Genomic DNA, 27,363 nt, shown 5'->3' with positions numbered 1-27,363 from the left:
GTTTCTAACATTATACATAACCTATATATATAGTAGTTAAAATTAGCTGCGCCTCCACCTGCCACAACATTAACAGTGGTGGTGTAGTAATAGTAATCTGATTATGTATGACACCATAGCATTTTAAAAACCATTATACTGTCCAATGAGTAGCTACCTTTATTTTTAATAATATTAAGCAGCTGACTTTTTGTTGCTGATACATTTGTCCTTTTTGTGAGGCAAATTTTGCATTGACTGGATGTTGGACTTACACTTGTGATAGAATAATTTTACATAATGATATTGTTACTTTTACCATAAAGTAAATGTCTGAGTAAAAGATCTGAATACTTCCTCCACCATCAGGCCACAGCAACTCAACCTCAAACACAGAGGAGTAACAGCAGCTGTCTCTATTTGCAATATCAGGACATTTAATTTTGGGGAAACACTTGCAGCAGAGAGGCTGAAATGTTTAGTAAAATTAATTTGAATGTTTTTCATTATGTTGATTTGAAAATAAAACTCTCCTTGACCTTTTCATTGAGAAATGCAGACTCATTTCACAGAGAGTCACAATCTGCTGGAAGATCTTACAGAGGCTCAAAACATTACATAAATAGCACATGATCTAAGAAGCTGTTGCTACTAAATACTGAGAAAAATTAATGAATTCAAGCACACATTTGGGATCGTTGCAGCCTACTGGCAACATAAAAGCACACTGAAAATGCGCAGAGACACTTGTGTGACTTGTTCCCCCGACGTGACCTCTTGGAGGCGCAGCGTGTCTACAGCTACACAGACAGACAGTGTGTAAAGGGCCGTGATCCCTGTTGCTTGTGATTCACTAATCCTCGTTAAAGTTGTAATGGAGCAGCTGAATGGGGGATTAACTATGTGCTACCTGCTGAGAGGGACTTCTGGAGATGAAGTGGTCAAAACTGTATTAAATCTGAAAACCCTTAGTGGTTACGTCCAAGACTTTCTGAATCACTGAAAGGAGATTAGACTATGCCCAGCTGAGTAAATCATGTAATCTGATAGTGCTGCTAAAATGAGGCTATGTCCTCCATTCAGGATCAGTCTGGGTTAGGCATCCAAGACACAGTGAGTGTGTCTACATACTACTTACAAACTTGTGTGCTCTTTAAGTCCACAGGATGATCACATTCATCACAACATATAATCACTGGCTGATTTTTCTGATAGTTTATTACTTTAATTAAAAAAGAAACACACTAAATTAAATGAGAAGCACACGCATTTGTATTGCCAGTAATACCCTAATGTTTTAGCTCCATGGATAATCATTTTGGACATTTAATTTGATCCATTCATGAAGATAACGTGGGAAAAAATACAAGACAAAGACATCTCCAGTGACAGGATTAAACTTTTAATGAACTGTGAGAGTAAATAATGCCTCAAAAGTTGGACTAATATTCAAACTTATTCCCATAGACTCCAATTATGTGCAGAAACCCTCAATAAGTAATTACGGCTGCAATGACTGAACACTCACTGAGGATTTCTGTGGTGTTAAAAGTCAGCAGAGAACTTTACTGTAGTCTTTTTCTCCAAGTCGTAGCTAATAAGAATGTCAGACCATGTATGTCAAATGGCCTCATAATTGAAACAGTGTCTTCATTATTTTTATCCTGAAATGGATAGATAATGTTCCCCGGGGGGCAGCAGCTCTTTAATTGGTCAATGGAAATGGCTGAAGACTGATCAAAGCTGCCAAGTGGCCCTGCGACCTGATAGTCAGTACGCCGTTCATAATACAAAGTGACAGTTTATTACTGGAAAATCAGTCCAAATAGTTGAAATGTGCACCACTGTAGACAGGCCCGCCCACTGAGATGGCTGGTCCCTGAAAAGGTTGAGTGAACTCTGGTTCTGGGAACCTCTGTGCTGTCTAACGAACCAGCCAATGTATCCACCAGTTCACTGGAAGCATTATAATCAAGGATGCATCATCAATGGAGGGCGCTGCACAATGCACAACAGAAGTAAACTGTGCCAAAACATTTTCACTCCAACCTCGTCACATATCAACGTTTGGTCATGGACCTTCCATGTCCGGATACGATGTGAAAGGTACCCTGGGTGGGTTGGTTGTTGATGTTCTGTGACGCCATGTCAAGTTCTGCCTGTTACCTGCATTGTCTTCTTTCAAGATACACATCTGATTTCACAGAAAATTTACTGTTTTCATACAGTCCCTTTCAAAATAAATGCACTGCGTCAGTACACCAATGCAATTGATGTATTTTTTCCTCCAACAACTAATGCACATCGTTGGGTTTAGGAAAGAAGAACAGGGTTTGGCTTTAGAATCTTACGGTATGGGGACACCGGCCTCCCAGGTGAAGGTCGTATTTGTTGGACCCACTCCACTGCCCCGTCCTCCTGCCCTACTTGGACTTTTGCCGCCTTAACTTTTACTCTTGTCCTGCTGTGTTTCCCCCTGACGCCACTGAGCGCTGTTAAACTATAACTGCAACCAGCCACGTATCATACTGACGTTAAAGGACGCCTTTTTTTCGTCTGTGTCTGATGCCACAAGTCACTGCCCAAGCCCCAGTTTTCGACGACTTCAGAGCCAGACCCGGTTCAGACAGTAGTAGCAAGATGTTGGGTCACATTGACCACCTGTGAGCTGATTACCTGCAACCTTTTTTTCTGTTATTACTTTTGCTTTTATCCAAAAACAAGCATGTGCCAACTATTAATGATAAGAAGGTGTACAAGATTATCATGTCCAAAAGACTATGACGCCCGCTGATGTCATTTTGGTTCACACATCAGGTCAAGGAAAACCTGTTATTTTCTGGTTCCAGCTAGGAACCAACTTTACGGGTTTTGGACCATATTTGAGGGGGATTAAACTGCTCCGAACAGTTTAAAATTAGGTGCGCAAACCTGAACAGACCCATTTTATGTTGGTGGAAAAGGGGTACGAAGTAACTCTCCCTAAATGTGCTTTATTCATATCAATGCATGTGCATGCTCTCTGTCTCTCCTAGTCTAGATCAGTGCATTTCTCAGGCCATGTGGTTGCCCCCCCTTTACTTTTTTTGCAATGGTAGCACACAAAAAAAAGACTCATACCATTCTGTAAGAAGACACTTCAGATGTCAGATGGAAAAAATGCTTTGTGTGGTTAAATGTTGAAGATTCTCAGTCATCAAGGTCATGGTAATCTTAAGTGCTGTATTGCAGGCAACTGAGAAGCCTCTTTAGTTCTGACCTGATGAAGCCTCTTGGATGAGAGCTTAAATGTCTACAAGAAACTCATGAAAGTGCAGCTAACTATGATATAGTACTTAAGATGTGTGGCAAATTGTTTTGATATAACTCCCATATGTGGACAGGAAGCACCTAGACAAAGATTACAATCTGTAATCACAGAATGCACAGTGCTACAATCACGTGCTTCTCTGCAGCTGGAAAGATCACATATCAGGAGGAATTCAATTTATGGCGCCCCTTAAAATACACATCAACCCCAGCCTCAGACCCAACTACATGCCCTTTGCTTCTTCGCTGTAATAAATAGCTACAATTTTTACACACTTAAATGGACAAGAGAGCTATAGATCAATTGGTTGTGATAGTAAATAACTGGTGCAGGTATGTCATACTGGTAGATGGTCAAACAGCTCAAGGTTGAAGTCCTCAGTCACACCAATTGGAGTCTTGGCAGGAGATAAAAGTATATTTAGAAGGCTGGATTAATCCACGTCGCGGCAGGTAATCCTGGTTGCTTTTCTGTAGGAGGTCGCTTGTGCAAATGTTCTGAGGAACTATCAATATTTACCATTTCTAATTTAACAACACAAACATTCACTGCTTTGCATTTCCTGTCGAGACGTTTGTAGCTGACAGGAAACAAACATTCGCCAAGGCCGTGCCCCTCAAGCAACAGAAAAGCAGTGATAAGGTCTATGTGAGAGATACACTGATAAAGCTTGTGGCTTCCTGGGTATCACTTTTCTGCAAGTATGCCTTGGTTGGAATATGATCAGCTTGTCAATTTCCTCAGCTGATTTTGGCATGCCCTCAACTACAACCTGGGAGACCTCTGCAGCTCTTACATTTCACACAGGACGCTGCCAAATGGCTTCCTGAAGCACGACTGAGGGCGGGAGCTGCCAGGACATTCGGTCACTGTCTATAATCATACCCCTCATACATGGCATTACGTTACAGAAGCAGGCAGGAGATTCAATCAGTAGGTTGTGTTTATTTCTCTGTTGTTTTTTTTCAGTAAGGTTCCTGTGTTCAGGGAATGACATTCTGGTGAGAGGCAAAACAACAAAAGAAAAAAAAAAGAGCATGGGCCAAGGTAAGAGTGCATTCCCCCTGTACAACTAGTAGAAAATACTAGTTGGTCCCTATAAATATAGCGTGGCATTTAAGTCCCTTCAAATGTACAAGATATGTTACAGTTAAACTTCACAACATGAACAGTGGACATACAAAAACAACTTAGATGATTTTCTTGAGCTCGTCGTACAAGACGAGCACGAAGGCCCCACCCATGCCTCTGAGCACGTTAGACCAGGCTCCCTTGAAGAAGGCCTTGCCGCCCTCATCGCGTAAAATCTTCCTCCAGCAGTCAATGGTGCCAGAGTACATGATGTCAGCTGAGAGGGGGAAACAGAATTAAAACACGTCACACCTTTATTCTTGCAACACAGTTGCAGAAACAGAAAGTTAGAGTGTTGATATGTTGTGGTTATTACCTCCTTTGCGTCCAGACTGCATCATCATACGACGACGGACAGTGTCGAAGGGGTAGGACACAAGACCGGCGACCGCAGTCACAGACTGAGCGATCATCCAGCTGACAAAAATGTGTGTGTTCTTGGGGTCTGGGAGCATGCCTGTAGGAAAAATGTCAATCAGAAGGGTTAACTAAAGTTTCAAAGGATCCACTGAGACAAACACATCAAGCCTGATCATGACAACTCACCCTTCGCTGTGTCGTAGACGCCAAAGTAAGCAGCTCTGTAGATGATGATGCCCTGCACGGACACGCTGAAGCCCTGGTACAGACCCCTGATGCCATCAGACTTGGTAATCTTCACCAAGCAGTCTCCCAGACCTTTGAACTCACGCTCCGTCCCGGCTTTGCCGACGTCAGCAGCCAGACGTGTTCTGGCGAAGTCGAGGGGGTACACAAAACAGAGCGACGTGGCTCCGGCGGCGCCACCGGACGCTAGGTTACCCGCAAAGTATCTCCAGAACTGTGTGCGCTTGTCCACGCCGTCGAGGAAAATCTTCTTGTACTTGTCCTTGAAAGCAAAGTTGAGGGCCTGAGTGGGGAAGTATCGGATGACGTTGGCCAGATTGCCTCTCCAGAACGAGAGGAAGCCCTGCTCTTTGGGGATACGGATGACACAGTCGACGATGCCCTTGTACTGCTTGTCGGCTGTAATCTGCTTGCTGGCATGTTGTACCTGTAATTACAGCAGAGATACAGAGGTGCTTTAGAGATTTTTTTATTCCTTGGTTTATAATAAAGAAAGACAGCTGCCTTACTGCTTTATTTTATCATCATTTTACATTTCAAACTGGTCTCTGTGTGGTTATTGTGTTGTTTTATGTTATGGCTTTTAAATAAATTGGGTTTAAACTGGAATATAAAATCAAGAAGACAGGATAAGCAGATCAAGTTTGACATAACCTATTTAATAAGCATCTGCCTTCAACCTGTTAACCCTCTACCTGGTCTAATCATTACTCCCATGACACATTTGCATCCATGTGCCAGAGTACAACTCTGATGGCCTCCATTCAACAATTCACAGCCCCTCCTCCTCCTCCTCTTCATGCTGCTGCTGCTGCTGCTTAGCCCAGGCCCAATGCAGCACTGGAGTGACATGGCGCAAACCTTCCTGTGACCTTGGCTGCTTGCTGTCAAGCCAAACCACAGACCTGTCCTGGATCATGAGCACGGTTTGAGCACGTAGTCACAGTGGATGGTCACGTCTGGCTTTTGTAACAAGCTGTGTTTATGCTTGGTGAGACTGCAGCTTGCTGCCCGGTGCATTACGTAACAGGTCTGATGCGCCTCGATTGTGCTGTGCCTGCAGCAATCTCTGACAGAGCTGCTCCGGTTCACCATGTTTAGACTCCTCAGCTTGTGCTCTCAACAATGCAGCATCTATACATTATGTACTTTATAACAATGAACCATTACATCTGGTTAAACACGCCCCCCCATCCCTAAGAAATGGCTGCAACACACTGCTGCACATCACGAGTTCAGCGCTGCAGACACCAGCAGCATCTGATCAAAGTGTCAGGAGGCATAAAGCTGTGATCGCTCACCTGCAGGAGAAGCTTGACTCTCTCGATGGGGGCTACAGCTGTTTTGGAGATGGCAGCGGCGATACCACCAGCCAAGAAGTCCTTGGCGAAGGAAATAGCTGTCTCACTCATCTTCAGATGTTGTCAGACACCGTCCCGCTGCTTCTGTCTGTGGGGTTTGCCGGTGAAGTTGAAATGGCCGACTCCTATCTGGAAGAGAGGGGATTTAAGAAGACTGAACGCGAGAGAAACCGTGAACTTCGACTCTCGCCTCTGATTGGCTGTCCACTGTAGAAGTGGGCGGGGTTAATTGATGTCCTCTGATTCAGATTTGGTACTTTCTCACATCACTCAAATGAGTCCTTAACAAGACCTAAAAGTTTGTCTTATCTGACATGAAGTTGATCATATATTCTGATTACATCACAACAAACCGGAAGAGTTGAGTTGTTACATTAAGTTTTAGGATCAGATTTGGCTCAGTGACGTGTCACATGTCAGCTTGAGGCAGCTGAGCCCTGAATTCTGGGTAAAGGTCATCCCATCTGTTAATGTCCTTTGACTGTCACTCAGTTTCCCACACTGTGGAGGAGGACATGATTGAATCAGCTGACTGATTCCATGCAAACCATGTGTCAGCAGACTGATCCAGACACATTAAAGGTCCAGCGTACAGGATTTAGGAGTATATTAATATTCATAACTATGTTTTCATTAGTGTATGATCACCTGAAAATAAGAACTGTTGTGGTCTCATTACCTCAGAATGAGCTGTTTGTAAAGTTACAATATTTTGATATGATTTATGTGACACACACTAAAATTATGGACACATCAAATCCTTTTCCCCTAGGACATGTTACAAATTTGAAACTACATTAAAGCTCTAGTATATTTATCGATATAGCTCTTGCTGTTTCCAGGACGTGTATTGCATTAACTTTGACCTCTGATGTCAAAGTGGACATCAGAGATGATACTTTTATACCTCTAGAGAAGGTCACCTTTGTCCTGAAAAACAGATATGATGCCTTTTTAAATATTTGGCAGCCTGGCATTGAACATATTGAAACATTACCTTTATCAGCTGTGGACTCAATGTAATCTCTGAGCTGCCTCCATTGAAAGCTAATAGTAACATCCAAGTACAATGGTTGAGATATACTGTATTGATAATATTGACTTTTTTTGTGAGGGAATAGGTTGTGATGTTCAAGCTAAATTGAAAAACTTAAAAAAAAATATTTCAAATAAAGAAGAATGAGCTGTTTATATCTACATAGGGACGGCTCCTCTTCCACAGAGTTCGCCATGTTGTTCTATGGACAAACCAAACCCCGGCTTTAGATAAGGCCATTGACATTTTGACATTGGCCACCATAGTTCTCCTACACCAGGGACACTCAACTTGTTTTACCTCGTGGCCACTTTTGCAAAATGACAGGGGGTCGAGGGTCAGTTGCAGCGACCCATGTAGGTCAGGTGTGTGCAGGGGGATTAGTCAGGGATTAGTCCGGACCTCTGTCAGGGTGTCTGGGGGAATCCTCCTCTGGCTCTTCTTTTTTTTGTGATGAATAAGCTCTGTTTTGATGCTTTTAATGCACTCTGGTACTTTACTTACATTGAAAGTACAGGAAGAATTCCCAGTGTGAATCAGTTTATGTTCTTTGTGAATTAAAAGGTGGTTTAGGGGGCCACCTGGCACCCTATCGCTGGCCAGATTTGGCCCACGGACTGTAAGTTGATTAGAACTATCCACCGTGTAGATGCCACTTAATCCTTCACACTGAACCTTTTACTTAAATACCAAGTCAGTCCAGTTTATCTTATTAGAAGTGTTTCCTGTTATCAAAAATGATCAGTAAACAGAAGATTTTCTTTGGAAATTAGTTACACTAGCAGCCATCAAATTGGACTTTTACTATAGTAGAAAGTTGGCCTCAGTATTGAAGTTGGTTCAGCTAGATTGTAAATACATATAATCTGTGTAATAAGACTATAAAAGGAACAATACCATGTGCTAGCATGTATTGAAAATGTTAATCACTGTTCATTATAAATGCATTGTACAATAATTTGTGCAATAAGTCAACTGCTGCAATAATCTGTTCAACTATTAGTCTAATTTATTCTTAAACTATTTTTGCATTTCTATTTAACATATGAAATACATACTTGTACATTTTTTTCCTTTTTATATTTTGACAAATGTCTTATTCTCTGTTTCCTATAATTCCCTCTGTGTATGTATGAGAGTAACTGTAAAGTATATCCGATACATTTGACCATATCAAAAGTACCAAAGCTATAAAAACAACACATACAAAAGCGGCATACTAAAAGCAATATCAACATGAAGAATGTGTGGGCCTAAAAGGTAGGGAAAACATCTAAGAATAGTAATAATATTGTTAAATACTGTAACATTATTACAGATTTTTTTGGTATGTGCTCAGTGACTTTTTCTGTATCAGGACAGTGTGTGCAGGTTATTATTAAAACATTTTTTAAATCCCTTTGTGTGCCGAGGACTTTTTTTTATTGTATTGTTTATTTAACACTAGTGTTGTATCCAAGTTTAACATTCTGGTATCCTGATAATATTGCTGTGCAACTTAAAAAAAACATACAAAAGAACATTCTTGTACTGATAATGTGTCAGTGAAATTTTAATCCCGAAGCACATTCCTTCTTTTACAATCCATGTTAGCACATATACATGATTGATCATTAGCTTTTCTAACTCCTGAAGCATCAAATTTTTACATTCATTGTGCATTAAAAATATAATATATCACACAAAAGAGCATTTGCAACCTATTTGAAAAAACTACCGTATGGCACTATTTGATGTCAATAACTGAAATAAGCCCGGAAATAAATAGTTAATGATAAAGGCACATAGTATTTGGTTAAAAACATTCAAGTAAAGACACAAAGAGTAGAGGAACAATTCATAAACAAATAATACTGTCAGGTAAAATAACAATAGGTGTTTTAGGACCAAAGAATTCTGCGGACTCCCTCAGAGGGACTGACCATTTGTGAGAATTTCATACCTTCAAGGGATTTTTTCTGTTTGCACTCACATCGGCAATAGGAACGCTGCAGTGACGTATTGTAAGGTAGCCCGCGTATGGTATAGTACAGGCCCCCAGGATGTGCACCAGGCTTTGAAGCCAATTTTTGTAGTCGCCAAACAGTGTAATTACATCATCACGTGATGCCCTGTGGCACGAAAATACTTTTTTCTGACTTATATGGCGAAAGAGACATCTGGAAATGAGTGGATACATTTTTTTTTTAGCATCACAACCCTGAGAAACATCTCACTCCACTGTCAGAATTTCAGAATTTCATTTGTTCTGGTGACATTTTAAAAGTCTAGAAGAACAGCATGATTTAATCATTTTATTTCCATTCAAGTTAGAAGAGCGCTAAACAGGAAGCAGCCTGAAGTTTCTTGCACGCCTGCTCTGTGGGCAGTTGCACTTTTTTTGGCTTCATGTGCCACTGTGTGACTTTCATAGAAATGAACAAGGCCTCGCCTCCAACGCTGAATCCAGCTCTCTCTATACATTCATGGCACAGCAGTGTCACTTTCACTTGGCAAGTCAAAGTCGCATTGCATTTCCACTGTCACATATAAGCTCTGTAAAGCCTGAACTCTGCTGTCGGTCCATTTGTCCGTGTTTTGTTCAATTTTTTTTCAGTCACAAATTGTTGTTTGTGTTTTGTGTTTCTTTACACGGCTAACGTTTTTTTAAAACAGTGGTTGCCTGTACTGCGTGGTACTTACGCTTACATCACAAATGGTTCATCTTGTGCTGGGTACCTACTCTGTAATAGGAACTAAAAAAAAAAGGTCCCTCAAAACAGTACATTCTATGAACTACGACTGTTCTTACTTCTTATGGTGCAGACACAAGAAAAGCCCCCTTTTCACTGCCTCTCTAAAGGCAGGAATTTCACACCATTATGCCGCCTCGCCGTTCTTCGGTACAATCATTGAATGAGAGTTGTCTTGCCTTTAAGCAGTCATTGGCGGTATTAACAGCACTGACACTGTGTCCAACGGGACAGACGGCAGGATGGGATCATGGGCAGTACTGGTGTGATGTTTTGATGACATGTTATGTTTGCGATTCACCACAGGAGATTTAAAAAGTAGCTGTTAGCAGTTAGCAACTAACTCAAAGAAGAAGGTCCACATAAAGGTCCACAAATTGGGAGCACAATGAGATTTGGGAGCTCCTTATCCTTGGAGCAGAGGACGAGATCAGCCGCCATGTAACAGACTGGTAAATGATTATTATTGCCATGTTATGCCATTGACGTGAATGTTATATCGCACTAGAGACTGACGCTGTTGTGTTACATGTCACGGCCATCATGCCTTTTCTGATTCTGCAATATTGGCATGCTGTCTGAAATCACACACTGGAGCAGCATGATGCCGCCATGGTTTGGTCCTGTGTAAAAATGCCAAGGCTGCATGAAGAAGGGACCTCGTAGGGGTCCAAAAATGCCTAATGTTTCTGAAAGAGAGGTAGACTGTTGCTGCTGACAGGACATAATGTATATGCAAATTAACACAGTCTCTGAGGGCATGAAACCTGAAATGATATGTGATTATTACAGACACATGACTCTGAAGTATTTTGTTTTGCTGGTCAAGTGAGGTCAGCAGTCAGTGTTTTTCAAAAGACTTCTTCTTCTTCTCATGTGAAGTTTCACCAGCGGTTTCCAAAAGACGACCCCCCTGACCCAAAGTTCCTGTTTTTCAAGTAGCGCTTGAGCTCCTCCAGCTCAGACGGCCCGAGGCTCTGGTCAACCCCCGGTGTAAGCTTGTAGCTCAGGGGTGAGACGATGTACCCGTTTCGGTAAAGGCAGACCTGCTTACACATCTCGAAGCAGGTGAAGAGAAGGCCAAAGTAGGGAACAATCTGTGAGGGAATGACGAGAGGTTTGATATAGATCAGTGGTCTTTCATAGTGATGTCAACACTTCATGTGATTAAACTGACCACAGATTGACACAGAGACGGTTGTGATCTGGTTTTGGTATTACCTTAAGTATGCTTAAAGGGATACTTTGGATTTTTTGGAACTGAGGTTGCATGAGGTATTTATCCATAGTCAGTGTATTAACTACAGTAGATGTCGGTCAGTAAACCCCCACTTTGGAGAAGCTAATCAATGTACTGCTGTGGATGGGGGCAGCACCCTATATTAAGAATATTTTCACAGCTTTGCCTTGCTGTTGGACAGCCCTTTCCAACCAGGAACTGAAACAATTATCTATGCTTTCTTCAAAGCCACCAGATGTGTGACTTTGGTGTTTTAAAGGTTTATTTTGGGTTCACAAAGGTCACACAGTAACACAAACAAACTAACAGATCGAGGCAGCAGTAGACCTTCAGCTCCCATGTTCTGCAAGGTAAAAGTAAAGTTTTTTTAAGGAGTCTGGTAGCTTTGAAAAGAGCAATAACCGCTTCGGTTCCCTGTCAGAAGGGGCTCTCTGATGGCAGTGTAAAGCATTAAAATATTCTAAATACAGCATGCACATAAACTGATATGTTTGTTTTAGGCCGGCCTTGATTTGGGGTGACTAAAATACGTTTTGCCAACACCCCATCCCATGCTTCTACAAACTAGGGGTGACCCGACTGCCATCTACTGTAGGTAATACACTGACTATGGATACGTCCCTCATAAAACCCCACTGTAAAAAATCCAAACTATCCCTTTCATGTGTCTACACTTATCTTTATCCAGGTTGACATTCTGGTAAAGTAAGGTGCTCATAATAAGACCATACATTTGTAAAACAACTTCCAACTATCGTGACATTTGCAGCTGAAATAGGAGAGTGGAGCATGCTGTTCCAGAGACAGACTTCGCTCACCTTGCTCGTGATATTAATACTATGAATTGCACACTGAACATTGCTTTCCATGCCCCCACTCCCCACCCTCACTCTCCCTTTTGCGTAGGCCACGAGACTCAACTCTCTCAGCGTCATAAAGTCACTCATGTTACCGAGCACGTGCAGTTACTTCAGGTCCAAACAAAGACAGACAAGTCAAGGCAAAGAGGCAAAGTACACCAATTCTCTATCTATATGATTGATAGAAAAAGTACATTGTGGCTCAGATAGAAATAATAATAATATGTAAGTGAAACGGTACCTTTATTGTGTTGGCGGTGAGGCCATTCCACAGTGAGAGGACGCCCTTGTTTTTTACAACCTGCATGAAACAGTCAATCATTCCACTGAAATGGACATCAACGCCACCAAAATGGGGAAGACGGGCACTCTGCGCCTGAGAGAGGAAAGAAAGTGAAAAATGAGCTGCAGTGAATCAGCAAAATGTCATTATGTGTCTGTAAAGTAATAACCAGAAAGGTCAAGTGAAGCATGACGAGACAGATAGAACTTGTCGCAATTTGGTGGAAGGTTTAATTAAGTTATATACATGTGTATCAGCAGTGGTGCAATGAAGGACAAGTGAGACTCCTGCTCTGTTTAGGATTTCTCTATGATTAAATCTGATACCTGTTACTCCGTGTGTATGTGTGTGTCTGTTTTGGAGGGCATCTGTTTATTTGATCAACTTCTCATTTCAACTTTTATAGCAATAAACCAGCACAAATAGGCTAAATATGAAAGATATTCAAAAAGCATAATAAGCAACACCATTGCAAAATTAGAGGAACACTTCACTTGCAAAATGGCCATCTGTATATCTATTACTCGCCTCGTGGTATCTTGAATTTGTGAAGAAAACTGTTTTACTTGTGCGATTCCACTGTGAACGGAGAATCCAAAAAGGCGAAATGTCTTAATGAACTGAAGTCAGAGGGGACCCTGTTTAACAGCAGCAAAACTATATTAAAGCATCTGCTTACAAACTCTCAGACAAAAATCGTGCAGCAAAATCCAATTTCAAACTTGCTAAAAAAACTATGCCCAGGGCACACTACTTGTAGGTGGAAGCTTTTAAAATCCTGTTTTACTGAAAATGAACGTGAAGCAATGAGCGCACAACTGGATAAATGAGACTTGGATTATACTGCAAGAGTTGTGCGAGAGTTGTGTGAGAGTTTGTAAAAGGCATAATTTTGCTGTTGTTAAATCTGCTCCCCGTTAACTTCAATTCATGAGGAATGTCCGCCTTTTTTGGATCTTCTGTTGACCTTGCCCGGGTCCTGACCTTTGAATCCGCTCACTCCACTAAGGTCGAGTTGGACTAATGACTTGAGAAGTGTCAGATATCAGACAACATTTGATGTGAATTCAACGTGGCACGTGTTGAGTAAGTGATGTGCAAATGGTCATTTTGAGGGTGAAGTATTCTTTTGAATGTACGGACAAATTAAGTATCTAATAGACACAATGTTGGTGAAGATTCTCAGTCATCCAGCTCATGGTAATGATACGTGCTATATCGTAGGCAACTGGACTTGCTTGAGTTTCACCTTTCAAAGAGGCTTCTACAGTTCTGAAGAAGAAGAAGTTTGAGAGGTGAAACGTCTTCAAGGAACTCAAGCAAGTCCAGTTGCCTACGATATAGCACTAATGAATAAACACAATGTTGTTCTTTTGAGGGCAAAATGAAAAAGTTAGCTGTTAAAATTCAGTCACACAGGAGATGAAAACTTTGAGGCAAACGTGGTTAACAGTATACGTTAGTCGGAAGTTTTGTTGTTGTTTTTTCAATATTTTTGGGGCATTTTTAAGCCTTTAATCGATAGGACAGACAAGTGTGAAAGGGGAAGAGAGGGAGTGACATGCAGCAAAGGGCCACAGGCTGGATTTGAACCCGGGCTGCTGCGGCAACAGCCTTGTACATGAGGCGCCTGCTCTACCACCAAGCCACCGACGCTCCAGTCGCAAGTTTTAAGAAAAGATATCTACTTTTGTAAGTTAACAGGATATTAAAGCTCAGGAAACTGCCATGTCATGTGTGTTTAAGTGGTAACAGACAACTTTTCAACTACTTCCCCCTCCCTAGCATTCCCAAGTGGTACTACTGTTGGCATCGCTGTTGCAAAGACAACCACATTGCTTTCCGTTTTCCTCAGAGCCTGGCAATGACTAACAACACTGCATTTTGTTTTCCACAGGTAGTTCCATGGACCGCCATTTCTGCTACTGGGGGTAGTAACCACAAAGAACTTGCACTGAAACTTTTTGGGGATGCTACGTCTAACTATCATGGAAAATAACAGCACTCTCCTTCCTGTTTTGGCTGTACAATATTTGACACACTTCCTTTATGCCATAAATTGAGACTTCTTTTTCCCGGGAGATCATACCCGCTGGCAGATACAAAACGCATACGTTTTCTTTTTACGTTTAGTAGGTGCTACAGCTGACCCTAAAAAGTACCTACTGTTGCATGCAGTATGCACAGAATCGGAAAATACTACTGTCTCATAACATTACGCCCTGACCTTTAACCATCTTGCTTTTATATCTGTTACCTTGGAGACAGCTGTTGATAAGCTGTCAAACAACTGTCATCTGTTTGCAGCTCAGTCGACGTGACGTATCGTCCGCTGCTCAGAGGATTGTGGGCCAGAATAACGAGAAAAGCAAACTGACTTGCATACTGAAAAATCAGACCAGATGTGTGAGAACATCCTGGTATTTTTGGCATACTGCATTTCACATACAATGTATTGAGACACTCTAAATCTTTTTCTGGCATACTATAGAGCATGGTAGTATGGGTATTGGAATGCGCAGAGAATTGCATAGTATAAGCGAGGCTTACAGGGACCTATCTAAATGCAAATTATGTCATTATTCTACAGCTATTACATCGTGCAATCAGCATTTACGTCATAATGACAGGTTAAAGCAAAAAACTATTTCCACTTTTACCACACTGACAGCTCTACAGGCTGACTGTCATGTGATGGAGGAAATGTTTCTTTAGAAGTTTCAAGGTTGAGACATGCAGCCATGAGGGTGTTAGACTGTTCAAACAGATTCATTTGTCGAGGAAACATTAAGCTAACCAGTGAGTTAAACAACACTTAGCTACCCTAAGCCTCCACAAACATCCTCAGCTGTTCTCCCATCATCTATTCTCCGCCTGACTCTTAATGTTTAACTCCACACCACAGACAAGAGCTGAAGTTAAATGGTTATGTAACACTGTCCTTTACTGTGAGGTGACATGGTTGTGATGGTTCAGTGAACTGGACATACACAACTCTCACCTTGCCTGCTGTCTGATAGTAACCGTCTATCTTTGGAGAACTTATCTATAGCTTGTGCAGAGCCGGGACACACTCACATTCCCAGCTGCTGTTGAACCTTGTGGTAGCTAATAATAGGCTGATGAAACCGGATGTAGTATTCTGTCCTCTGCAGCGCCATTGTTCCCCATGTGACCTCTCAACATGTAGGACCCATCTCAGACATGATTTAAGGGGAAAGCAGTGCAGACCAGTGTGTTTTCCTGTGACTAAATTGTTTTTATAGCCACAAATTGGACAATCTGACTCTATTATTCACCATAGGTTAAATTATTCTGAAGGTAAATTTAAGAAAAATTACAACCAAGATTATTTGGATATAAGAATCTAAACTTTCCATGTTCAAAAACATTTAGTGATCAAGACAGTCTAAGTTTAATTTAGATACATGCCTACTGCCCCCTGGTGGACTAAAGGTGGTATTACAGCCAGTACACATGATCTGCTGTGCTGTGTTTGCATTAATGGTTATTTCCAAAATATTTCAGGTAAGAATGATGAAAAATATTTATAAAGAATTATAGCAGATAAATTTGAAAAGGATACGTTGATTTAACTGAAAGATTTATTCAGTTATTCACAGCATTATCCCAGTGCAGTGTAAGTCACATAAGAAAGCTTTCTAGAAATCTTGCCAATTAATGATTCCCTTCAAAATACTATAAAAACAAACAATTTATTGCCAAAAATGTTCAGTTCACCAAGAGCCTAATGATCATTAGTTGGCTGTGGAGCTGAAACTAATAATTGATTGAATTACTCACCAACTATTTTGATAATTGATTAATCAGTTGGAGTTTTTTTTTTTTAAAGAAAAAATGTCAAAAATCTCTAAATTCCGCTTCTTAAATGTGAATATTTTTGGTTTCTTTACTCTTCTATGACACTAAGCTGAATGTCTCTGGGTTGTGGACAAACAAGACATTTGAGGACGTCATCTTGGGCTTTGTGAAACACTGATCGACGTTCAACCTGTTTTTTATATATAAATTACTGGGGGTGATCCCACTTGTAAGCCGTTACGTTTTTCCTGCCTTTGAATATTTAGTTTTAACTTTATCCCCACTGTCAAAACCTTTTGTTAGTTATCATGAGTTATATACTTCATAAATATTTCAACTTTATACATGTTTTTATGACCTTGATGTCAGTTCACACTGTTTTTTTTGTCATTGTCATACATATCTTTTATTCTTCAGTTTCTGCCACTTTATGTGCAGGTCCGTCACAATATATAACAATTCTTATTTTATTTCACTGTTGTTTCCTTTTATTTATTTGGCATTGAACCTTTTTTCTTGTTACTAAATATGTTGCTTATTTAAAGTATATATTTATGTCATTTTCATTTCTGTCAATGTGTTTTTTGTATAGTAGTGCTACACCAATATATCATGTGACCTGTCACTAGACCCTCACATGAGCTCTTTAGTTGCAGTCTTGTTTCCAATGCATTTTACACCCCGACTCTAGTCAGATGCATTGGTTAGCCATGTATCAATAAAGGATTTTAACAACAGTCAGTGTGCCTCAGCTGCATTTTTGGACTGCCCGCCTATACTATGGACTTTTACACTGGCCAGTGAGCTGGCCAGTTGTTGTTTTTTTTATCTCTAAGTGACTTTTTTCCCCATCCTTGAAGAGCACCTGATTTTTTACACCTAACCACACAGAGTCTAACCCCAGTGCAGCACTCCCTATTTTTTCTTCAACTAATCAATTAATTGAGAAAATTGAGAAAATAATCAACAGATAAACTGACATTGAAAATGATCGCTGCAGTCATTGACTTGGCAAATCAGGTTTTGCCTGATGAAGGCCTAGGTAGCGTAATGTCGCAGTATCAAAATCATTATTTGCAAGTTGACAGTGTGCCATAGTTTTTCTACAAGTTGGGTTCTGCTTGTCCGTCTTCTAAGCACCTTTTAGGAAATAGATGTGTCAAGCATTCTTTCGTTGTGTGTATAAAAGTTAGTTGATCGATTAGTTGATCTAGGGAAAATTTATTGGCAACTTTTTTTATAAGCAAAAAAGCAAAACATTTTCTGTTTTTAAGGCATTTTAAATGTGAGAATTTGATTAGTTTCCCCATTTTCTGACATTTTATCATCTTGAGATAGACTCCTTCAGATGTCAATGTTTTTAATTTACCTGGTTACGCAAATCACTCTTTTTAACCTCTCTTCCAAGTTGTGAGTTCCTTATGCTTTACTTCATTTTTCTTTTGTTTCTTTTGTGTTTGTGTATTTTCCATCTGTAACTGTGTGTTTTTATTTATGCTGCTGCCTGTCTTACCCAGGTGTCCCTTGAAAAAGATTATTAATCTCAATGTGACTCTCCTGGTTAAATAAAAATACATTTAAAAAATGTATTGACAAACAATAAATTGAGAACATAATGGACAGATTAATAAATAATGAATGTAATCATTTGTTGCAGTCCTTATATGTGTTATTCATTATTTATTTTCCTATTTGAGTGACTGATGATTTTTTCATTTATCTAGTTGTTCAGTTTTTATTTTTAACATGTGTCTGTTTCAGTTCTCCTATGCAACATGACCTCCAAAGAGGATGTGAGGTCTTTCTGGTGTTAAAATACCTGCATCTTCCGTTTTACAGTTTCAAACGGGTAGGAGAGGGTCTGGGCGACTCCGGCTGCGAGACAGCCATTAATGAAGTTCTGCAGGGGAGTGAAGCGAAAAGGAGGCTCCTGCCAGAGTTTGTCCAGGTTCATGTAAACTGCATAGCATCCAACAGAGAAGGGAAACGCACCTGTAGACGGATGAAATGCACTGTGAGTTACAGTATTATTAATGACGTGTGCAGATAACAATAGGAAGACTGCAGATAAACACTCTTATCAGGAGGACCAGAAATGCCTTTAAAGAGTAGTGTGTGTTAAATGTTTTGGAGCACCAGAAGAACGACATGACTGCAACATACCCAATAAAGTGAGGGAGAAGCCTCTGTAGAGAGCAAGCAGCCCCTCATTGCTGTAGATCTTTGAGAGAGTGTGAACTACGCCGATGTACGTGCGCTGTCTGCAGTTCTGAGAGATGAGCCTGGTTTCTGCCACCTCCAGAGGGTATGTGGTCAGAGCAGCAGCGACGCCAGCCAGTCCACCAGCGAATATGGCTCTCCACTGAGAGATGAAGCCCACCTCATCCATGTGAAGGTGGACTATCCTGGACACAGAGGAAGGGGAAATGAAGGACACTTAAATGAAGGTCTAGTGAAAGTTCAATCAGGAAGACAATACTTTTCATGCTCAGGCTGTTAGTTTCTTTCTCACCCTGCCATTCACTACTTGCATGTATGCTCACTCATTATCCCTAGGTGTCATTGTGTGGGTGTGCCAATTGAGTCATCAGCTGATTCACTATCAACCAATAGCTTAGCAACACACCTCTGTAAACTTATCATCCTACTGCTCATCATTTTAAATGTTTTTTTTTCACTGCCATAGTTCTTTCTTGCTGCAGTCGTACCCGCCCTCCACCTCCCCATCACCACCCAGTCTTTACAGATTCATCAGCTTCATCTGCCTCAGCAGTCATCAACTTCTTTCTTCTTTCTCTCCTGATTGAACTGTACGGACTGTACAGGTAGTTTACCGGCATTATTTGACAGATGGAGGATTTTCAGGGCACATGTTCTGTTTATGTTTGATGCTTTATTTGTTGTCAGTGCTTTGTTTCTGGTTTCCAAATGTATTGTGGATCTGACTTTCGTACAACCTATTATTTTGTTTGGATGAGCGTGTGTGTCGACTTGATGGATCATTTCCTGGTTCAAGCTCGGCAGCTGTCAGGATTTGCTGCTATACTTTGTTTGACAGTTGAATTTAGATTGAAACAAACATTTTTTTTTATTATTATCTATTAAGCTGTTGATGATGTTTGTGATTACATCATCATTTACTCTAAGAGATATAAAAACAAATCATTTCAGCCCTAGATTGAATTTATTTAGCTTTGGCACTGTTGGTTGGAAAGAAAAAAATAGAAAAATAAAATTATAAATAAAATAATTCAATAATTAACAAAAATAAATAAATAAATAAAACAAAATTTTATTTAATAATTAAAAGAAAAACCCAATTGAAATAAAATAAAATAAAATGTTATCTTGGGCTCAGGAAAACTGTGACAGGTATTAATCACCATCAGATATTTAGACTAAACCAGTAATCAATTATTTAAAAATAATGATTTAAAAATAATAGCAATCAAAGTAATTACTTACAGCCAAATAGATAGATACCGTATTTTTTAATTAATGCTACCAGCATCATGCTCTCACTTATGTACTTTATTGTTTTACACGTGAAAATAAATAAACATGAACGACATCATAACACTGATAATGACAGGTCAAACTGTTTTAATGACTGATAAGAAACTAGATACTGTTGTGGTCACGTTTCAGTCGCCTACACTTACAGAGCAAATTAATAACTCAGGTCATGTGTGTGACAAAGAGGAAGGGGCTTTATTTTCCTGGAACACAATGTACAGCAGGCTGCGGGACAGTGGTGTGCCAACCGGATGCGGCGGTGTTAACACGCACATACACGTGTCCTTAAGCGTGAGAGGATACCTGCTGACTGACTGCGTCAGCCTCACTACACTCAGTAAATATTTATGACTGAGCTGGATTACTGGGAACACGGCTGCGGCCCGCTGCTCTGCATGTTTATGTATCTGACATGTCACCACACGTTTTGTCCGGTAGTAACCCGGCAGAGGTAAGGAGAGGCTGTTTGCCCTGAGTGCAGCCTCACAGGTAGCACTACAACTCATCATGAGAACATAATGTCCCTTTTCCTAGGAATGTCAAACTTTAACCACGAATAATCTGTGTATGAACATATGTGTGCAGTTAGGCCTTCAACTAACACAACTCTCACTAAGTTTAAATTAATAATATAATATTTGTACATCATATACTACTATTCTTTTTACTATGTTTGTGTTGTTCTGCTATTTTGTACAGCACTTTGGTTAACTGTGGATGTTTTTAAATGTGCTATATAAATAAACTTAATTCAATTTGAATATTATTTTTTGTTGTTTAATCGATAGTTTTTCATATCCAGCATATTTACCTTTTTTTGTCCAACCAACATCCTGAACCAAAACTTTATCAATTTACAATCATATAAGACAAAGAAAAGCAGTAAATATTCACATTTGAGAAGGTGAGTTCTACTTTTTTCTTTGTCATTTTGGCTTCAAATAAGGACTTAAAAGGTTAGACGATAATCAAAATAAGAACAAACAATTGATTGATTAAATTATTCGTCAGTCTATAGAAAAATACTCAATAACTGATAATCTTTTCATCATTGATGTCATTTTACAAGCAAGCAACAGTTAAACCATATCCATTTGCTGCTTCTCTTTGACTTCTAGTCACAGTAAACTAAATATATTTGGATTTGGACTGTCAAAACAAGATATCAGAATGTTGCTTTTGGGAATTTTTCACCATTTTCTGTCAGGTTACAGACCAAACTATTAATGATTTAACTGAGCAAAGAATTGGCAAACTGATTAACAAAGGTTATTTGCCATAAATAAAATAGCTCCCGATTATTATTATTATTATCATTATTATTATTATTATTATTTCTAATTATATTTTTTAAAATTGACTTTTCATCTAATTGTTCCAAATATAATGTTAACATTGTTGTGGGTAGACTTAAAAAACAAACAAAAAAACAAACCAAAAAAGAAACAGATACCTGTGAGACAAGGCTCAGGGTGAATTCAGCCCCCACCGTTTTAAACATCGACTGAGCAGATGCAGCCTTCTGATTGGCTGATAACAGAAGGTGCGCCTCGTACGGTAAAACAGGAAGTACATCTTTAGCTGCACTGATGGAAGTAAACAGACCATTTAAACGAACCCCTTTCAGTTATTTTACCCCGTCGAGTGTTCAAAACCACCGTGTTAGTCACCAATCCTTCTACTGACGTCAATATGTGTCATAAATATGTTTTTAATACTCTTTTACACAGTTCGGCACAAACTTGCTAAGTCAGCTGACCAAGATGGCTAACGAGCTAATTCCCTGAGCTAAACACAGATGAAAACATCGACAGATGTTTCAAAGTCGATACAACATCATACAAAACACTTTAGGTTAAACTTTGCTTACTTTTTATATGCTGTAAGGTGGACTGCGGTGTAGGGGAACAACCGAAGACAAGAGGCGAGGTTTCCTTTCCAAAACCCTCGAAGTCCCTCATTTTGGTAGATGAAGAGAAAACTCTGCAGGAAACCTCCCTTAGTGTGAAAAGTGCCCACCTGGCTTTTAATTTTAACCACCTCCAATGGCGACGTGACGGTTTTACTGAAGACCCCGGCGAAACCGACGCACATGAAGCTCTGAGAACTGGTCAGCCTGTTGTCTTTTTTAACAGAGGCCATCACTGTCCGGCCCTCCGCTGCACTGTCCGCTTCCTGAGGTGGTGTCTGTCTTCTCTGAGGGACAGGACAGGGTCTGTGTGTGCAGGTTAGACATCTAACTGTGGGAGACGGAGGAGGTATCCGTCTCCTGTCCCCACCAGTTGTGTTATGTGACGACACCACGTCACGTTGACCGGTGCTGGAGGTGAGCTACAGTTACGTCTCACTAACACTAGAGGGCGCTGTTTGACCACACAGGAAATACATGATTACACACAGGAGGGTGAAGTCAGGTGATGTGGGACACTTTGTGGTTATATTGACAAAGAAAACCACCTAAAATTCTGAAGGCTGCCTTAAGTGTTGCTTTTAGAACTTGTTATATATCTTTTCTATATTTCCATAAAAAAGTATTTGGCCAACTAAAATAATTTGGACACTTTCGACCATCACAAACATGTTCAGGTAATATGGGACCAATATATTTGTTTTTTAAGTGGTTATATACATTTATGAGTTCAGCCATTATTGCCTTAAGTCATTGATGTAATCTAACTTTGTATTAAAAAAGATTGTCCAACTTTTCTGCCATGTTTCCCCTGTTCTTTTGCTGGTTGTTATCTTGGTGCCATATTGTCTACAATGGACTTGTGTGTGTGCTCCTGTGCATGTAACGATGGATAATTCTGGACTGTTGTTCAATAAGTTCAAATTTATCACCATATACATTAAAAAAGTACGATGAACATACAATGTAATGAAATACTTCATGCCCTGGCTCTCTGTCAGCCCCTAGAAATTAGACAATAAATAGAAAACACTTACCTAGAGAAAAAAACAATAGCAACATATAATACGCATAAATAATCCACAGCATCAAGAGTAGTCTGACTGCCTGGGGGTTAAAACTGCCTTGAAGGCAGGATACCAAGCTGACATAGACTGGCTGTATCATCTTTAATATTTTTCATGTGACAAAAATACTATATATATATACTATATATATGTCTGTAGTGGGCTATGACAGGGTGGGGCACAATAGCACAAGTCATGTTTTTATGGCACCTGGTAGCCTAAAAACATTGTTTCACTTCAGAAAAATGTCCCTTTTTTTAGTAATTTTTTTTGTCCCATTTTACCTGAATGCATCAACTACTCGGTCAAAACCTTTTACCATAAAAAGTAAAGTGTGTTGTGAAAATATTTCAATCATAAGTCAAACAGCTAATTGTCGTTATAACCTTATTATTCTAGCTGCCAAACTCTTATTAACATGAGAAAATCAACATGCCACATGATATATCTTGGAAGTTCTAGGACCAGTGGATTTTTGAATCTTTGGTGTGCCTATACTTGTAATGTCAGACCAATAAAAATAATTTGATGACTGGCTGCAACGATTTAAAGAGCCCAAGATGTAAAACCGTATTTGCCCCATTTTATCTGATGTCCAAAACTACCTGACTTCACCCCACAATATGTGTCTTCATACCTATAAACAGTGGTGGAGGACATATACATGTTCTTTAATCAAATTAAAGTACCAGTATTACAATATCAAAGTCCTGCAAAGTATTAGAGTAAAACTATTAACAGCAACAAGGACCAGTGGTGAAATGTAACTATAGTAAGTAGGGCTACATTTACTCGAGTAAGTATTTCCAATTTATCCCAGCCTACTTTATACTTCCGCTCCACTGTTGGGGGAAGGAGAGCGGGAGAGTTCTGTGCATTCATTTGTTAATGACCTGAGACAGATTTGACCCCATGCACAGTGGTATAGTTTCAAAGGAGTTGTCAAACATGTAGTGAAATCAGTTCAGTAGATCATTATAAGGTCACAGACACCTCACTGAAGAATTTAACATGTTTGTCTAGTTTGAGGATATGATTTGGTTTAGACAGAGGTTTTTAAAAGCCATATTTTCACTGAAATATATTGTTGTAGCAATGGTAGACTTAGTGTTCCCATTTTGTGAGACTATACTTTTTGTTGATCTCAATTTCTAGTGAATATTGTACTTTATACTCGAACATATTGAGAAATCCTGTGACATAGGCAGCACTCTATGTAGCTGTCAGACCAGGAACATCATTAAATTTATCTCAAAGTTCATATCTGCATAAATGTATCTGTATTGTGGCTGCAGAGATAACAGTGGAGGAAGTGAAACTTGTGGTCGGTTAGGTGTTATCTTTTTGTCACTCTCTTAATTCCAGTAAATAAGAAACAGTGAAGCAGTTGATATACTTAAGTTAACCAAGTCCTCATATTTTCAGGTGACCTCCTGAGAGGCACCCTTGAGGACCACTTTGGAGACCACAGTTTAGGGAGTGGCAACTTTGTCTCTATAGGTGGCGCAGTACTCAAACTTTTTGACTTGTCCACACGGCAACTGGGAGGAAATAACTATCAGAATATCTCACTCTAGCAGGGGTGGGGTTTGGGTTATGAACTGCTCAGCTAATAATACATAAGTAGGTTTTTGGCTGCTCTAAGTAACAGTTAATGTGTGGGGGTTTTTTCAGATGGGTCATTCAGAGAAAAGTCTCTTTTTAAAGAAACATACAGCCAAAATAGCATGATATTACATTAATATATTAATAATTAAGTGCACTTCCAGCCAACTTCCTGTCCAGTGATGCTCTAAGTGAAAGAAAGGAGAGGTTTGGGGTTAAGGTCGGAGGTTTGGTTCAAAGCAAACATTGCAAACACAGTGACACTGTCAGCATGTTTTGCACAAGCCATCTAAAATCTTTATTTTCTTTATTGTACCAAGCAAATACATCAGGTCTGATTTAATGTCTAACTGTATTAATCAGCAGTGCTTTGTTGTCGCTGTCTTGTTTCAGCGTCATGTTTGTTTTCCTCCTCGTCTTGGCCTTCCAGGAGCGCCTCCCTCCCCTGCCGGGCTGACAACCTCAGATGCATGCGAGGAGCCCACCTTCTGTCTATGGCTAGACCACTTGGCTCCTCCACAAAGGCTTTCTGGAATAACAGAGCCAACCAGAGGAAATGACAGCCTGATCACAAGCCCTCGCTCCCCCTCTGGCTGCCCACTGGGGGAGGAAAAGGCCATGTCTGTGTGTGTGAAAGGGATGCTGGCTTTCACCTCTGTAAACTGAAGAACCACTTTTGATGCAGTGGGGGTAATTACAGTGAGGGTTCAGAAACAAGTGCAGAACAGAAGCAGATCAATACACTTATGAAAGCAAGGATGATTGTCTTGTCAGAGGAGCTGGAGTAATTTACATCCTGACTGGGCTCCAACAGAAGAGAGTCAAAGCAGATGTACATTTTTGCTCCCCAGAGCAATAAAATTCCCTCAAATGCTTTGATAATTCTTTGATGTCACTGTCATATATGTTTGGTTTGTGATACACGAGATAGTAGGACGTCTTTCTTTAAAGATAAGTGGTGTGATGTTGTATCTTATCAAGCAATGCTTCAGCAGTCAAACAGGACACCACCAAGAATCTGCTGCCTCTCTGTCTCCTCTGCTGTCCTTCCTCTGCCCCTCACACTGCCTTCACCCAGCAGTATTCATAGAAAACACACATAGAGCACTGCCCTCTTCCTGTATGTATATCCCCCCTCCTGAATGAGAACTTCCTCCATGCCGCAGAGCAGTGCGGGAGCAGCCTGTGTGCCTTTGTGTCTCTGGGACTGGCACGTAGCAGTAAGTGTAGGCTGGCTGAGGCATTGTCATTCCCTGGATGTCATGCGCAAGTCAACCCTTGATCTCCCACTTTGAAGTGCAGTGCTGGAGGAGAGCAGTCTGTGAGTCAGCAGTCAGCAGAGGGCGCCCGATAACCAGGGAGGCTGCACGGAGGACTGAGTCGCTGTCATCCTCTCACAGACTGGTGCAATAAAATTCTCACCTCATTATCTGAGACAGTCACATCACAGGCTTGTGTTGGCAGGGGAGGGGAAAGGGAAGAAAGGGTAGGAGTGGGGGTGGGGAACAGGCTAGGGTGGGTGACACCAGAGTCTGTCTGCATGTGAGTGTGTCTTGTTTTAAAAGGGTGGGGGGTGTACTGGTGAGAAAAGTCAGGCATAAGTACAATTCACTGTGGCACCATGTTGACACCTCCACCAGCGAGGCTCAGGCCAAACTGCTCGGCTCACTTAACAGGACTGAGAGACTTGTTATGCATAAGAGGCTAATTTTGAATTAATGGTTTCTGTGATGGGTTGAACTGTGAAAGCTTGTCAGGGTTTGTTAGGAATAATAAATGCAATGTTGCACCTCATTACTGGCGACAGTGTTTACTACAACAAACACTGAAACTGCTGTTATCTCAGCCCTGTAGACCAGTAAATGTGCTTAAACACAGCCTATAAAGTGTCACATCTGCAGTGAACGTGAGGCCTTAAGGAGTTAATTTGTCCAATGATGGTTTCAAGGGCTAATCTGTAAATTATTTTACTAATGTGCAGTGCTGGGGAAGCTTCCTGAAAGTTTTGCAAGCTACTTAACACTGAAAAAAGCCACACTACAGCAAAGCTACCCTCCGGAGGAATCTAGTTTGGTTTGCTAAAGCTACTTAGAAAAAGCAGTTCAACTACTTTGATAAAAGATCAAACTGACAATGTGCACGTAATACAGATTATAACAAAGTTTATTACAAAATAGTCACATGAATTTTTATTGCAAAAAGTGTCCATTGGTCTCAGCTCATACATAATGTGTGTGAGATGCATAATCGACTATCTTGGCCGACTGTGGAGGCTAAACTAAAATGTACTCTTTTGTTATTCAGGCATACTGTCATCTTAAAAGATACACCTCAGTTTTTTGGTGATAAACAATTATATAGTGATTTTTGTCATGGGTATGTGGCACATCAAGTGAGCACTGGTCAAGTCCACAAACAAATTTTATGATGAGAACCGTTCTTTATAGAGGGGTCTCAGCTTGAAATATGCTCCCTATCAGCATTAGACAGACTACTAACTGATATTCATTCAAGAAGTCACTAAAACTAAAATTGATGAATCACGTGTAAAAAAAAAAAAGATGACAGTTCTGGAACATTTTTGCTAACTTTGTTTTATTTTTTATCTGGTAAAGTGAGTTTGTGACAATTTTGTTTTTTACTCATTTTTTTGTCTTAATGTTGGACTGATATTAAATGTTATCGTCTCATTGATAGTGTGTGATTTTAAATTGATGTAATTTTAATTTTTTATGAGTGGACCCCAGGAAGATTAGTGACCACTTTGTGGAAGCTAATGAGGATCCAAATAAAGAATACAGACTAAAGAATAAATAAAAAGTACCCCACGATTCATAGGAGCATGTAAGGAATGTCAGCTATGGTGTTATACACGATGTCCATCAGTCAGACACCTGCTTTCAGAA

General features: G+C 40.2%; 2 protein-coding genes across 2 annotated transcripts; both read right to left on the bottom strand.

Annotated features, from left to right (window-relative positions):
* Positions 1 to 4,214: 4,214 nt before the first annotated feature.
* Positions 4,215 to 6,537, bottom strand: slc25a5 (solute carrier family 25 member 5). Its single transcript, XM_049586312.1, has 4 exons — positions 6,328 to 6,537; positions 4,967 to 5,453; positions 4,737 to 4,877; positions 4,215 to 4,637 (listed from the first exon to the last, which is right to left on the bottom strand). The coding sequence occupies exons 1-4, from the start codon at positions 6,436 to 6,438 to the stop codon at positions 4,480 to 4,482; spliced, it is 897 nt and encodes a 298-aa protein (XP_049442269.1). The 5' UTR covers positions 6,439 to 6,537; the 3' UTR covers positions 4,215 to 4,479.
* A 2,417-nt stretch (positions 6,538 to 8,954) lies between these two features.
* Positions 8,955 to 22,159, bottom strand: slc25a43 (solute carrier family 25 member 43). Its single transcript, XM_049586215.1, has 5 exons — positions 21,747 to 22,159; positions 18,524 to 18,765; positions 18,180 to 18,352; positions 12,497 to 12,631; positions 8,955 to 11,252 (listed from the first exon to the last, which is right to left on the bottom strand). Exons 1-5 carry the CDS (start codon positions 22,016 to 22,018, stop codon positions 11,040 to 11,042), a joined length of 1,035 nt encoding a protein of 344 aa, XP_049442172.1. The 5' UTR covers positions 22,019 to 22,159; the 3' UTR covers positions 8,955 to 11,039.
* Between the last annotated feature and the right edge of the window lie 5,204 nt (positions 22,160 to 27,363).

This window comes from Epinephelus fuscoguttatus, linkage group LG9 (genome assembly GCF_011397635.1).
Source record: "Epinephelus fuscoguttatus linkage group LG9, E.fuscoguttatus.final_Chr_v1".
NCBI lineage: Eukaryota > Metazoa > Chordata > Actinopteri > Perciformes > Serranidae > Epinephelus > Epinephelus fuscoguttatus.
This window is presented reverse-complemented; position numbering and strand designations above follow the sequence as displayed.

Coding starts and splice junctions, on each gene's coding strand:
- slc25a43 (XM_049586215.1), bottom strand. CDS start 22,018: ATGGCCTCTGTTAAAAAAGACAACAGGCTGACCAGTTCTCAGAGCTTC. Junction 18,353..18,523: donor CTTCTCCCTCACTTTATTGG/GTATGTTGCAGT, acceptor ATCCGTCTACAG/GTGCGTTTCCCTTCTCTGTT. Junction 11,253..12,496: donor TCACCGCCAACACAATAAAG/GTACCGTTTCAC, acceptor ATTCCCTCACAG/ATTGTTCCCTACTTTGGCCT.
- slc25a5 (XM_049586312.1), bottom strand. CDS start 6,438: ATGAGTGAGACAGCTATTTCCTTCGCCAAGGACTTCTTGGCTGGTGGT. Junction 4,878..4,966: donor CGTCTACGACACAGCGAAGG/GTGAGTTGTCAT, acceptor TTTTTCCTACAG/GCATGCTCCCAGACCCCAAG. Junction 4,638..4,736: donor GCAGTCTGGACGCAAAGGAG/GTAATAACCACA, acceptor TCCCCCTCTCAG/CTGACATCATGTACTCTGGC.